General features: G+C 36.7%; 1 protein-coding gene across 1 annotated transcript; it reads left to right on the top strand.

Moving 5' to 3' along the window:
- Positions 1 to 1,116: 1,116 nt before the first annotated feature.
- On the top strand, positions 1,117 to 13,915 carry LOC114283767 (protein POLYCHOME). Its single transcript, XM_028226644.2, is given in 4 exon segments — positions 1,117 to 1,639; positions 1,731 to 1,821; positions 7,048 to 7,295; positions 13,356 to 13,915. Coding segments are annotated over 3 exon segments (600 nt in total). The 5' UTR covers positions 1,117 to 1,639; positions 1,731 to 1,745; the 3' UTR covers positions 13,632 to 13,915.
- Positions 13,916 to 15,078: the final 1,163 nt, after the last annotated feature.

The following is a 15,078-nucleotide window of genomic DNA, read 5'->3' as shown; positions in this document are numbered from 1 at the left end:
TAATAAGAGGATTAATAGTGAGGGGATTGTTAGTGAGGGGATTGATAGTGAGGGGATTAATAATGAAGAATTGTTAAATTATTTTTATATAAAATAATAAAACAAATAAAAAAATATAAAAAATTAAACATTATATTAAAAAAAAAATTCCCAATATATAAAAAATAAAAAAATTTCTAATCCCCTCACTATTTTCTAATACCATCTCTACCTCCTCCTTATCAATCCCCCTTCCAAGGGTATTAGCAATACCAAGGGACTAATAGTCCCGACCCTTTCTCTGCAAACAAACAGGGGCTTTGGTAATACCTTGGTATTACTAGTCCTAATACCCTCTCTATAGCCCAAAACAAACGGGGCCTTATATCTTCTTATATCTATATCTGTTGAGTTCGGTTTATGAATGTTGCACTTTGTTTCTTTTAGATGTGATGTGAGGATGGGAGTAAGTCATATTGATTTACTCTCAATTCTAGTTACTAAGGGATTGTTTGGGGTGTCTTAAATAAGTGTATTTTTTGTTTTTTTTTGACTAAAAAATTGAGAAAAAAAATATAGATGTTTGAGTTAATTTTTTGACTTTTTTATGAAAAAATATGTATCAAAAAATTGATTTGTAGGGAAAAATAGGATTGAGAGTTGTGCAGTCGTAATTGTTGACTTTTGATGAATAGTGTTAACTTTTTAATTTTTTGAATAACTTTTTGACTTTTTCTTATTTTTCCAAACTTGACCTAAGCCACAACACCTAGTGAATCCACGCAAGTGTATGGACTTTTTGGTGCTGATTTGGTGTCGACAAAATCAAAGTTAAAATCAAAGTAAGATTAAAAAAACAAACAAAGCCTCCGTTTGGAAAGTGAGTTGGCTTTTTAACTTTTTTGACTGTTTTAGCCTGGGCTAAAAAGTTTGGTTTGAGAAGGACTTTTTGGCTTTTTTTATTTTTTTTGTGAGAGAAGAATGTGATGATTATGGATTGGATGTGATATTTTATTTTTTGTGGCTAAAATAGTCTATTTTGTCTTTTGTGACTAAGATAGCCAAAAAAATCTCGTTTAACTCTTGCCAAACGGAGCCAAAGTAATGTCACATGTTCTACTAAAAAAGTTAACAGAACTGGACAAAGGATGGAAATTGAAATCTTATTGAAATTTTAAAGTTTAAATTAATATAATTGAAATCCTGAGTTTAATTTGAAAGGAATGCTCACCATCCAAAATCAAATTTTGAAATTTGAAAGTCTCGCACGTGCGAATAACACACTAAAGTGAACAATTTTTTGTTTTGAATTTTCGGTTGTCGTATAAAGTACCGCCCAAATTTCATTTTGAAAATTTGCCAATTCGCTTCTCTCAAAGCTTTCTCTCTCATTACCTTCAATCTTCACAGAGACATGTGCAGAGTAGAGCCACCCCATCATCATCATCATCATGCCCCCAAACCCTAGCATTTTCAAGTTAACAAAATACCCATTATCTTCTTCGTTGTTTACTGATCTGGGTTTTCTTGATTTCATCGGCAAATCTGGAATCTGGTAACTGGGTTTGTGAAAAATGATGTTTTCACATCTGCGTCGCCGACAATTCCCAGTTTGCGTAAAAAATTCCATCTGGGTCGCCGGAGAATTGACATTTTCCTGGCAAGAAATTGAAACTTAGCATTTGGGTACCTTTCATTTTCATTGTTGAATGCTTGATCTAACTATTTTAACAATTTATTTGATTTTTCAGTTGAAGATTGATACAATGCCGGAGTCAAGAGACAGATTATCGAGGCCTGACGACATTACAGTGTTGTTTGCTCGTCGGCGGCAATCGATTGTGTAAGTTTAGTTTGAGAGAGAAGCTAGAGAGCAATGAATGAGAGAAGCTAGAGAGCAAAATGGTTTCTGTCTATTATGTGTTATATCTTTACAAGAGTGAACTCTCTCTTTATAGAGAGAGGAAATGTACATTGGATACCAAAGGATGATTGGTAATCACCGAAAGAATAAAGTGAAAAGAGAAAGCATCTATATCTAAACAATTAGCAATATTATATTATATTAACAGCCCCCCGCAAACTCAAGGAGGGAAAGCATCTACCAAGTTGAGTTTGGAAACAAGATCATTAAAGCGGCCAGGAGGATGAGCCTTAGTGAAGATATCAGCGGGTTGATCGACTGAAGCAAGAGGAAGAAGATGAATAGTTCCACAAGTAACATGCTGGCGAATGAAATGACAATCAATCTCAATATGTTTGGTGCGATCATGAAAAACATCATTGTGAGCAATCTGAATAGCACTCCGATTGTCACAGTAGAGAGGGGTAGGAGTAGATGAAGAAACTCCCATATCAGCAAGGAGCCAGCGAAGCCAGAGAAGTTCCTGAGTAGTATCAGCAAGAGCTCGGTATTCAGCTTCGGTGCTAGAGCGGGCAGTGAGAGATTGTTTTTTGCTACGCCAAGCAAGAAGAGAATCCCCTAAGAAGAAGCAGAATCCCGTGGTGGAGCGTCGATCCGTAGGATCCCCAGCCCAATCAGCATCGGAAAAGGCACGTAGGTCAAGAGAGGAAGAAGCCGAGAAGTGAAGACCATGGAACAGAGTGCCTTTGAGGTAGCGAAGGATGCGGAGTAGAGCAGTATAGTGGGGAGTGCGAGGAGCCGACATGTACTGACTGACAATGTGAACAGCATAGGCAATGTCAGGACGAGTGACTGTGAGATAGACAAGACTGCCGACGAGCTGGCGATAAAGAGTAGCATCAGAGAGAAGAGTGCCATCAAGAGGAGTGAGACGAATCTGAGGATCAATCGGAGTAGAGGCAGTTTTGCAATCAGTAAGACCAGCACGAGCCAGAAGATCGGATGCATATTTGGCCTGGGACAGATAGGAACCAGTAGAATCATGCGATACTTCAAGGCCTAAGAAGTAGTTAAGAGTACCAAGGTCCTTCATCTCAAATTGTTGGTGGAGAAATTGTTTGAGGTGGAGAATACCAGCTGTATCATTACCAGTGATAATCATATCATCCACATACAGAAGAAGAAGAGTAGTACCATTAGAAGTAGTCCGTATAAAGAGAGCAGAGTCATAGGGACTAGAGGTGAATCCGAAGGCAAGAATGGTAGAACTGAACGTAGCAAACCAAGCACGAGGTGCTTGCTTGAGACCATAGAGAGCACGCTGTAGTTTGCAAACCTGATGAGGTGGAAAAGTGGACCCAGGTGGAGGTTGCATGTAGACCTCCTCAAGGAGATGACCATTGAGGAAAGCATTTTTGACATCCATCTGAAAGAGCCCCCAGTGGCGAGCAGTAGCAACAGCAAGTAAACTGCGAACAGATGTAAGCCGAGCAACAGGAGAGAATGTCTCCTCATAATCAATGCCATATTCTTGGTTGAAGCCCTTGGCAACAAGACGAGCTTTGTAGCGTTCAATAGAGCCATCAGAATGTGTTTTGATTTTGTAAACCCATTTGCAGCCAATTGCAGTCTTGCCAGGAGGAAGATCAACAAGATCCCAAGTATGAGCTTTATCCAAGGCATGGAGTTCATCAGTCATAGCTTGCTGCCAAAGAGGATTAGTACAAGCCTCACGATAGGAGGTAGGTTCATAAGTAGAGAAGGCAGCAGATCCAACAATATAATCACGAAGATGGATAGGAGGTTGAGTTACCCGGCGTGGTCGACCCGGAGGAGGATCGGTGAGAGGAAGAGCCGGTGGAGAAGGAGGTGTGGTGGCAAGAGGTAGACCTTCAGGTAGAGCAGGCTGGACAGGATCAGGGGTGAGCAAGGGCGTCTCGATGGAGGAGGAACCTGTATCAAAATCAGCAGAGAAAAGATCGATGGAAGGATTAGTAAATAGTGCAATAGTGGAAAGTCCGGGTAAGTGAAAAGAGGATAGCGAGGAAAACATTTGGTGTTCCCAGAAAACGACATGGCGGGAGATACGAAGACGTTTAGAGAGAGGATCCCAACAGCGGAAGCCTTTATGTTCAATGCCATACCCAAGAAAACAACAAAGACGAGAGCGAGGTTCAAGCTTGGTGTGTTCATGGGATTGAAGTAGAACAAAGCAGGCAGAGCCAAAAACCCGGAGATTGGCGTACGGAGGGGGAGTGCCATGCAGACGTTCAAAGGGAGTTTGATTATGGATGACAGGTGTAGGAGCACAGTTGATAGTGTAAACAGCAGTGAGGGCAGCTTCTCCCCAAAAGTTTTCAGGGCAGGAAGAAGAGAGAAGGAGAGCGCGAGTAGTGTCAAGAATATGCCTATGTTTCCGTTCAGCGCGGCCATTTTGCTGGGATGTGCCAGCACAGGAACGATGAGGCAATGTACCATGATGCTGAAGAAAGGAAAGAAAATCTGAATCCCGATATTCCATAGCATTGTCAGAGCGAAAAATTTTGATGGTTTTGGAGAATTGGGTGTGGACCATTTGTGCAAAACGATAATAAATGTGTTTCAATTCAGACCTATGTTTCATGAGAAAAAGCCAAGTAAACCGGGAAAAATCATCAATAAAAACAACAAAATAGCGGGATCCCCCCATAGTAGTAGTAGGTGAGGGTCCCCAAATGTCCGAATGTATAAGATCAAAAGGTGCAAGAGAAACAGAAGTACTTTTATTAAATGATAAAGCAGGTTGTTTGGCAAGTTGACAGGGTATACAATCGAAATTATCGGGATTTACATGACCCAACTGTCCACTAGAAACCAAAGACCTTAAGCGATTAACAGAAATATGCCCTAAGCGACAATGCCAAAGATGAAAGGGAGATAATGAGGAAGGAGATGTAGGTGCAGCAATTTGAGGAGAGGCAGGAACATGAAGGTGAATGAGTTCATAGAGACGTCCATGCTTACGGCCGATCCCAATAGTCTGCCCTGTCTGAGGGTCCTGTACCAAACAATTAGTAGCAGAAAATGTGACAGTTAGACCAAGTTCACATAATTGACCAATGGAAATAAGGTTTAAGGTAAGAGCAGGGATATGATAAACGTGAGGTATGGATAAAGAAGAGGTGGAAACAGTACCAACATGACGAACAGACATGAGAGAACCATCAGCAGTATGTATTGAGGGAATATGAGGAGAGGAAGATAAGGAAGAAAAAATAGTAGAACTAGAGGTCATATGATTACAACAGGCAGAGTCAAAATACCAAGAAGAGTTACCTGGAATGACAGACAAAGCAGTAGGAGGAGGTGTACCAGATGGGGAGAGAAGCTGTTTGAGCATGGCCTCTACATCTGTTGGAGAAAAGCGAGGGGTAGATGGAGTAGGGGACTCAGAGAACCCGGCAGAGGTGGCAGTGTCAGTGGGATGAGACTGATTCCCGGAAGCAGCAGCAGCAGTGTGATGAGACTGATTGCCGGAACGGTGAAAGTTTCCCCGGGAAGAGCCACCGCGAGAGGAGTGGCTATTGGAGGATGAGCGAGAGGGATTGCGAAAACAATCCTGTTGCAGATGACCAGGACCAAGTTTGTTGCAGTAGCGGCAGGATCTGACGGGGCAATGGACCAGGAGATGGGTTGAAGGAAGGCCCCGATTCTGACAGTAGAGGCAAGCAGTAGTCCGCTGGGGAAATGATGGCCGGGACGGAGGAGTGGCAAGAACAGAGTCCACATGATGAGTTTGAAGAGTACCGAGACGAGTCTCCTCGGATAGCAACTCAGAAATTGCTTGTTCAAGAGTGGGCAATGGATGGCGATGAAGCAGAGAGGCACGTACGGGCTCAAAGGATGAGGTAAGAGCCATGAGAAATTGCACCAACCTTTGCTGGTTGCGATGGATAGTAAATAAAACGGCATCTTCGGGGTCATGCCATGCTGGTTCGGAAAGAGCAAGCTGATCCCAAACAGAGTACATTTGAGAAAGGAAGTCATTAATGGACTGAGTGGATTCTTGGCGCATGCGGTGAAGTTGGTTCTGAAGTTGATATTGATGGGCAAGACCAGTAGTCTGGTATCGTTCTTTCAAAAACTCCCAGATGTCTTTCGCAGGAGTAGTTACAGAGTCAAGCTGAAAGCGGCCAAATTGAAGACTGATAGAGGTAATAGAGGTATTACGAAACCAGGTAATGATTTGGTAATTCTTACTGTCCCATTCCTCAAGTCGGTCTTCATATGTAGCAGTATGAACAGGAGTTTCAGTAGTGGCACTGTCTTTTACTGGTTTAGCCACATCCCCGGTGACAATTCGCCAGAGCTTTTTGCCTTTGAGGAAAGAGGACATAGCTTGGGCCCACAGAACATAGTTTGAACCATTTAAAATGACGGAAATGGGATGGGAGGCATCATGACGATCCATAATACTAGTTGAGTAGGGTTAAAGTAATAGAAATAGATCCGTAGGAGCAAAATTAGGTAAAACAGAGTGTACCAGTGAGTCCGGAAGGTCGAAAATAGCAAGGAAAGGTATGCTGGACAGAGATGATGTCAGCAATGATGTGAGCGGCGCACGTTAGCAGAGTGCAGGGAGGAGCACGTTAGCAGGAAGGCAACGGCGCACGTTAGCAGACAGGCGCAGGCGCGGCTCACGGTAGCTGGTTTGGCGCACGCGGGTGCACACTAGCAAAGCGGCGCACGGTACACGTACGGTAGCAGGCGCGGCGTATGGGAGCCGCGGACGTGTGGGCGCGTGTGGGCGCGTGGCGGAAGTGAGCGACAGGAGTTGGCGCGTGTGGGCGCGTGTGAGAGTGGTGGCGGTCGTGTTGACGCGCAGAGGCTAAGGGTGGCGCGTGTGGGCGCGTGTTGGCTTTTCTGAGAACGGGCTTGGTGCCGTTGGACTCAGGAGAAAATTTCGCACAGGTTGATGTGCTCTGATACCATGTAAGTTTAGTTTGAGAGAGAAGCTAGAGAGCAATGAATGAGAGAAGCTAGAGAGCAAAATGGTTTCTGTCTATTATGTGTTATATCTTTACAAGAGTGAACTCTCTCTTTATAGAGAGAGGAAATGTACATTGGATACCAAAGGATGATTGGTAATCACCGAAAGAATAAAGTGAAAAGAGAAAGCATCTATATCTAAACAATTAGCAATATTATATTATATTAACAGATTGGAGGCATAGCGATCCTACTTGATGAACCAGAAGAGGTGGGTTCTGGAACTCCCTTCCGGCGGGGAGCGACGGCGATGACGGGTACACGTGGAGCGATGGGATCGGCTGCTACACGAGGTGGTGGTGTCGGTCGAGAGAACACGCCTTTGGGAAGAGTTCGGCGAGGCCGAGGACGAGGAGGACGTGGTAGTGTGTTACCTTCTTGGTACCCTAGAACGCCTCTTCGCGACATCACTGCGGTCGTGCGGGTAACGATTCTTGGTACCCTAAAAAACCATCTTTGGGGTATGGAATGACAACAATGTTGTGTTTGGCACGTTAATATTTGGTACAGTGGTGCTACATCCTATTAAAAAGGGATCACTGAAAATTAAAACAAAAAAAAAAAAGAAGTAAAACATCACATCAATTGGGGTTACAGTATTTTTAGAACTCTTAGAGCTCTTAAACAATTTTCTATTTGGTAAACAAAAATGCTTTAGACCACTAATTAGTGGTGGCTCTAATGATGTGGCAGTGGATCCACTGCCACATGTGTTTTGTGTCTTGATTTTTTTTTTCTTTTTTTTTTCAATTGCCACCTCACTAGTGATGGTATTAATAATGATAAATTAATGATCTATAGCATTGCTCTTTGTTAAATGTTAGACAATATTTTTCACCGGGGGACAAAAATTGATAAGTTTGAAGTATATATACATTAAAGTGAATTAAACTATTTATGTTTAGAACTGAAAAACTATGATGACAAATTATATTATATAATATTGTTTTAGTAAATATTTGTATTTAAAAACTACTATAGACAAATTACCTATTTCCTTTTTTTAGGCCTGGTTTGACATCTTCAAAATAAAGTTAGGTTTGGCATAATCTATATAATCCATCTTTGTATCTTTTTATCTTTTTTTCATCACATCACCTCTCTATTTTTTTATACATCTTTTCGTAAAAAGACAAAAAGTACACTTTTTTAGTTGTCTCTACTTGACTTTGGTGAGGACAAATTACACAAGCGAAGGAAAGCTTAAAGACGGTGTTGTTCGGTTTGTGGGGGTCATTACGGGTTTCGTTTTGATAATCTGAATCATTGAATATGTAGAATTCGTCGAGTAGTATATGTTTATAAAAAATCACGTTAGTCAGATATCGCTAATTATATGATCAAATTTGTTTTGTATAAAAAAATAAATGATGTTAGTTAATGATTGAAAAAAAAACTAATCTGATAAAATAGTTATCGATATTCGATCAATGTAGTTTTTATAAGTTTATAATACTCGACGAGTTCTACACATTGAACGGTTCCGATTAGTAAAATGGGACTCCTGGTGGGCCCGCACGGGCCGAACAACATCGTTTAATTTAATGCCTGAAAAGGAGAGAATCATCTCCTATCCTACACTCTGTACACGTTGCCCCTTATGCCTTACGACTGTACAGCCCAAGGTTTTAAAAAGTGATCGCAACCGTTACGTAACGCCATTACGTAACAGTTGTGGTAGTTACCGCCACCCGTTACGGCCGCTTTTGCAGTGTGATTGAGATTCACAGGTGTTTTGGCCGTAGCGGCTGCTATAGCGGTCGTAACGGTGTCGTAACGGCCGTAACAGCCTGTTACGCACCGTTATGTAACGGTTCCGAATTGCTTCTTTTAAAAAAAAAAAACTCAAAAAAAAAAAAGTTGAAAATGGGAGAAGAGAGATAGAGAGAGAAGAGGGAAGATGGAGAACAAGAGATAGAGAGAGAGAGAGAAGGAAAGGTGAAGAACATGTTATTGATTTGTTAAAGCTGTAAGATCTATACTATTCTATTCAGTTGTTATCACTCAACCATTTTGTTTGTGTGTGTCTGTCTATATATTGTTTGAAAATAATAATAATAATAATAATAATAATAATAAGTGTAGTCATTATCTATTTGGTTTGATTAATATGTATATATATATATATATTTAGGCTTTTATTTATTCTCTTACTTTTGTCATTGTTTATCTTATATATAATAGGTAGTGATTGATTTTTTGTATAATATAAAGTCATTAATTATTAAAATAAAATATAAAAAACTCAGTTTATAATAATTTAAAAATATGAAATATATTAGATCAAGCTTAAAAATTTATAAAAATTGATCAATATTTATTTTAAAACCCAATAAATATGATTATGGAAAAAAAAATATGCGTATCGGTAAATTTTTTTTCAAATTGTGCAAAAAATAAAAAAATTCACGGTTCTGGTTACCGCAACCATTACGCTACGGCCTTTACATCCTGCAATCGCAATCGTGCCACCGCTACCGTTACGACGACCGCAATCGCTTTTCAGAACCTTGGTATGGCCATTCCATCACAATCTTCTCCTATACACAAATTTATACAATTTTTTAATACATATTTTTCTGTAAAAAGTTATCCCAAACAATTTTTTTTTTCTTTTAACTTTTTAATCTAAAAAGTCAAAAAGTACACTTATTTAGGACATCTCAAAACATTCCTTTAATTATTTTATAATGATGGAAACATTTAAAAGTAATTTTTTCCAAGAAAAAAAATTGACAAATAAAAATTAGAATGGTAGAGAGGACAAATCTCAGAACACAAACAATTCTTCTTATTTGGAGATTGATTAAAATAATTAAAAAAATCATTATAAATCTTCATATCACTTTTTTTTTTTTACAAGTTTTTATAAAAAATTAAATATTCATTTGTGTTTTGATTTATTTCCATTAATGTTGTCATTTTGGTGTTTTTAGTTTGATAATGTGCAGGGTTGCGATGAATTTCGGCTCAGTTTAACTCATTTTTTGTTGGATATGATTCATTTGAGGTCATTTAGGTCAGGTTTGTAAAATCTCAAAAAAATTCAAAAAGTCAAAAAGTAATTACTATTAACAAATAAAAAATATTAAAAATTTCTTTTATACATTTTTATAATACAAAATTTTGAATTACACTATCAGTCGTACTGCCCCAGCAGGAAGGCATGTCATATATTTTTGGGCAAAAAAAAAAAATTACATATGTAAAATCACAAAATTTGATGGTAATGTTGGGCCCTTGGTTCCCACTAAGGGTTCCGTTTTAATAATTCGAACCGTTCAATACGTACAACTTGTTGACTACTATATGTCTATGAAAAATCACGTCGATCGGATATTGTTAACTATATGATCAAATCAGTTTTGTATAAACAAAATGAAAGGTGTGATATGTAACTGTTGAACAAAAACTAATTCGATCATATAACTATCGATATCCGATCAACGTAATTTTTTATGAACATATAATACTCGATGAGTTGTACATATTCAACGGTTCAGATTATTAAAATTGGACCCGTGGTGGCCCCTACGGACCAGCCATCACTATCCAAATACTTTTCCGTGAAGGAGGCAATAATTTGCTGTGTAAGACATGCTACCCTAGCAGGGCAACTGTACGACCTACTCAACTTTTTTCTCCTATACAATTTTTTATTACACATTTTTTTGTAAAAAGACAAAAAATTAACCCAAACATTCATATTTTTTTTTTCTCAACTTTTTAGTCCAAAAAGTGCATTTATATAAGACACCCCAAACAATCGCTTCTGTACACTGGTTCTTGGTTGCTTTTGGAGATTGCAATGTAAATGATTTTAAGTATCTTGCTTAAATGTGTCTCTGATGAATCTTAAGTAGCGTTTAGTGTAAAATTAGTTCAATACGATTCATGGCCTATGTGATATTTGTCATATGTTATGAATTTATTCTCAATTATCTAAGCCAACAAGAACTTTGGAGTCCTGAAGCTTAGCTTAGAATTTTTTCTATTTTTCCTAAAATGACTATAATTTTTAAATAATTATATTATTTTTACACTTATATCAATTTGTAGTTAAGGGTAATATGATAAATTCAAACCAATCAATTCCACTACCCCACGTTTCCAAACTACATAATAGTTCTAATCAGTTTCAACATCTTTGAATTTTGTTTTGAACAATTGAAACCTCAAGGGGACAAAAACATTATTAGAAACATTTTTTTCTCGATCTCTTCTTTTAGCTAGCAAGAGCGCAACGAGGCTCCCCTGAAGGGACGACCACGTAGAGGAGTGAGAACCAAGGGAGAGAAAATACCTACATACAAATATACATATATATATATATATATGTATTTATGTATATGTAGAGAGAGAGAAAGAGAGAGAGAGAGATCATTGTATTTATGTATATGTATAGATGTAGAGAGAGAGAGAGAGAGATCATTGGTTTATTGAGTGCTTCTGGATAGGTATCGTTGTCTTCACTTCTACAAAAGCCCACCATCATTGACAAGTCTCTCAAATTTCGCATTAACGTTTAAGTGTTGAACCCTAAAACCCCACATTGAAGGCACAGTTTTTGTGGCGTTGTTTCGCTTTCGTTTTGTTGTCACGAAGTGGTATTCGAACGACCCTAATTCGTTGGGTTGTCACTTTAGCACCCCCCACTCTAGAGAGAGAGAGAGAGATAGTTGATTTTCTTACTGACCTCAACGTTGGTAGAGGCAACTCTCTGAACTACGGCTTTCATTGTTGTTGTGTTTGATTTTTCCTCTTTTTTTCTCGCCACCCAAACACAATTTTCGTATGGTTAAAATATATCTAATGGAAGGTAAATTGCAAAGCATAAAATGTGTGCAATTATTTAGATTTAGACGTAAATAGTTTGGGGTTTTTCTATTTCACTTTTTAAGCTTTTGTTTGTTTTTGTGTATAAATTCATTTTTTTAAAATTTGGTTTGTTTGTTTATGTGTGTTTTAAAATAAAAAATCCACTGTTACATATGTTTTGGATTTGTATTTTTTTCTATTTCATGTGCTTTTGTATTTTTATATTCAATTTTTTTAAATTACGAAGCAAAAAAAATGTGTGCAATTTTTTAGACTTTAAAAGTTTGGGCTTTTTTCCTATATAACTTTTTTGAGCTATTGTTTATTTTTGTGTATAAATTCAGTTTTTGAAAGTTGGTTTGTTTGTTTACTTAATTTTGTGTGTGTGTGTGTGTGTGTGTTTTTAAAAAAAATCAATGTTCTTAATTTTGTATTTGTGTGTTTATAATTTACGTTTTGAAAAAATTAGTTTGTTTTGTTGGTTAATTTTGTGAATGTGTGTTTTCAAAAAAATAAAAATAAAAATGATTATGTTTTCAATAAAATTGGTTTGTTTGTTTGCTTAATTTTATGTTTTCAAAATTTTTTTTTTTTAAATTGTGAAACAAAAGGTGTTCTATTGTTCGTATTTGCACAGGCTTCTTTGAACAATTTCGTACTAGGGAAAAAAAATGAATTTTATATTTTAATTCCAAACGAATACGCATATGCATTACGTGTGCCCGATCGCTAATTATATTTAAAAGGGGTATTTAATAATCAATCCTAAAGTCAGTTCAGTTTAATTATGGTGATGATTTTTGGTATTTATCATTTGTGCTAGTTTAGTCTACACGAGAATGAGAAACATGGTTGGAACAATGCATTTCTTGAAATGATAGTATCTTTTCTTTCAAGTACTTGTCTTGCAATATTAAATCGGAATTATTGGTTATCCTTAATTATTGGGTTGGTGAAACTTGAATGAGGTGATATATAGTGATGATACAGTTACGATACAACGGGTCCCAGGTGGAATGGGTCGGACTAATCCACGCTTCTTCAACCGGTAACTGAGTATTCAAGCCCACCAGAGAACCTGCACACAAGTTCAACAGGGGAACGGGGAGTCTCCCAGCGAACCCTCCGACGAGCAAGTTAGAGAAAGAGAGAAGTGGAGTGTAGAGATATGAAATGGAGATAGAAAGCTTAACCTTCTTATTGTCTTCAATGTCTGCTTATATCATTTGGTAATCATTTCGCCATCTCTTCCGACCTGCCACCTTGGCCGAAAGTCTATGCTATACCTTACCTTGTTCAGGGTGAAGGGGTGCTGTTCCGACGGAGAGGTGTTGTCGTAATAAATGCTGTGATGGGCTGCATTAATGGCCATGTGCAGTGGCAATAACTTTGCAGATCTTTGTCTGCTGATGTGGCTTGTCCTTTACCTGCCACATATCTAAATATCATTGGTTCTTCGTGCCATGTTGGCTTCCAGCTGTTCAGGATCTCATCAGTTGGATTATGTGTTGAGTTCTAAGTGATGGGCTTGGGTTGTTTATAGTGGACTATGACCTTTGTGGGCCTAACCACGTCATATAGGAAGGAGATTTGAACTTGTTTGTTATGTTTTATTTTGTATAGAATAGCTTGATGAATCTAATTTGGAATTGTTATTCTTTTATAGGCCATTGAAAGAAGAAGAGTTACTTTGAGGGAAACCGAAGGCCTACAAAATGAGAGTCCTATATCCCAGGACCGAAATGTTCTTGATCCTTCTGTGCCTACCACCAATCAAAATGCTGGATAGCTTGATTCCCTTACCCCCCAGAAGAAGCTCCTAAACTCAATTGACACAGTTGAGAAACTAGTGATGGAAGAGTTAAAGAAAATGAAGAGCACTCCTGGTGCTAAGAAAGCTAACCGGGAAAAAAAGGTCCAACCTTTAATTTCAATGCGTTGATTAATCATCTTTTGACCTATGCGGTAAGATTAATCATCTTCTTATGATTTTTTGGCTCTCAAATTTTGCTTTTAAAATCTTCTACTGAAGATTTTTGTATAGTATTAGTATTAAACTAGTTTTTTTTTTTTTTTTACTATCATTTGTTGAAGGTCTTTGTGTAGGATTAGGGGTCCAACTATAGTAGAAAATAGGTTTTCTTATACATACTTCACCCACCGAAAATCACCGGTTTTGCAAGTGGTGACTTTTTTATTTTATTTCATTTTTTTATTTTTATTTTTATTTTTATTTTTAAAGAATAGGTGGTCACCTTTTATGCAATGGGAAAATATAGAAAATAATAATAAAAAATAAAAAAAACAGTTACACTAATCTTTTTAAGGATTTAAAAAATAGATTTAATTTTATAAAATTTGACATAATTAATTGTATTAGACTTCTTTTAAAATTTAATTTACATAACATTTAGTTCATTTATTTATAACATTTTGTTAGTTATATGAATAAAAAAAATTGATGCTATTTCTTTAATATTGAAATATATATAAATTTTTTTATTCTTGTATTTACATACAATTTGCATTAAATACAATTGTTTTAACTTTCTCAAATGAGAGATCTCTATAATTATATTAAATTTATGAGATTTATTATATTTAGTAATAAACAGATTCACATCAAATGGTAAGTATAGTTACATTAAGTTTTAAGTTGTCCTATTAAGAGTGAGCATAGTTCGGTTGGGTTCACTAAATAAACCAATGACCAAACGACCAAATTATCTACGGATTCATGAAATTTGAAATCAAATCATAAAAATCTTAAAATCAAATCAGATTGAACCAATAAAATGAAAGTTCGATCCGGTTTGAAATCACATTTTTCACAACATAATCACCAAATATTACTCACAATTTATTTGAATATATATGTTGCCATTTTGCAAACAAAAGTATTTTAGATGATTGTTTAGAACTAATTCAACTATTATACAAAATCACACTTGTAAACATATAGGATTAACAACTTATGTACAAAAATGTAATACTAATCAAGTGACTGTATGTAGTAAATAATAAATTATATATATATACATACATACATATATAAACAGATCAATTTGGTTCCAAATCATAATCGTAACTATAAAATTACGGACCAAATTGTGAAGTACGGTTTGCCAATTTTAAAAATTAAGACCAAATCATGTATTAAAAAAATAAATCAAATCATATGGTTTAGTTTAAGATTGAATGTTACTTACTATTCACTGAACAAACTTTAAAGTTGTGCAATCTAATTTTAAATTAATTTTGGGTTATACAATACTAAGTTATTTATTGATAAAGTTGTGTCTTATTACAAGAAGTGACAAGTAAATTAGTAACAACTAGTAAATATACAAAAAATGTAAATATAATGAAATATTAAATGGTAAATAAAG

The sequence above is a fragment of the Camellia sinensis genome, chromosome 12 (genome assembly GCF_055761805.1).
Source record: "Camellia sinensis isolate YWXY chromosome 12, ASM5576180v1, whole genome shotgun sequence".
Lineage (NCBI taxonomy): Eukaryota > Viridiplantae > Streptophyta > Magnoliopsida > Ericales > Theaceae > Camellia > Camellia sinensis.
This window is presented reverse-complemented; position numbering and strand designations above follow the sequence as displayed.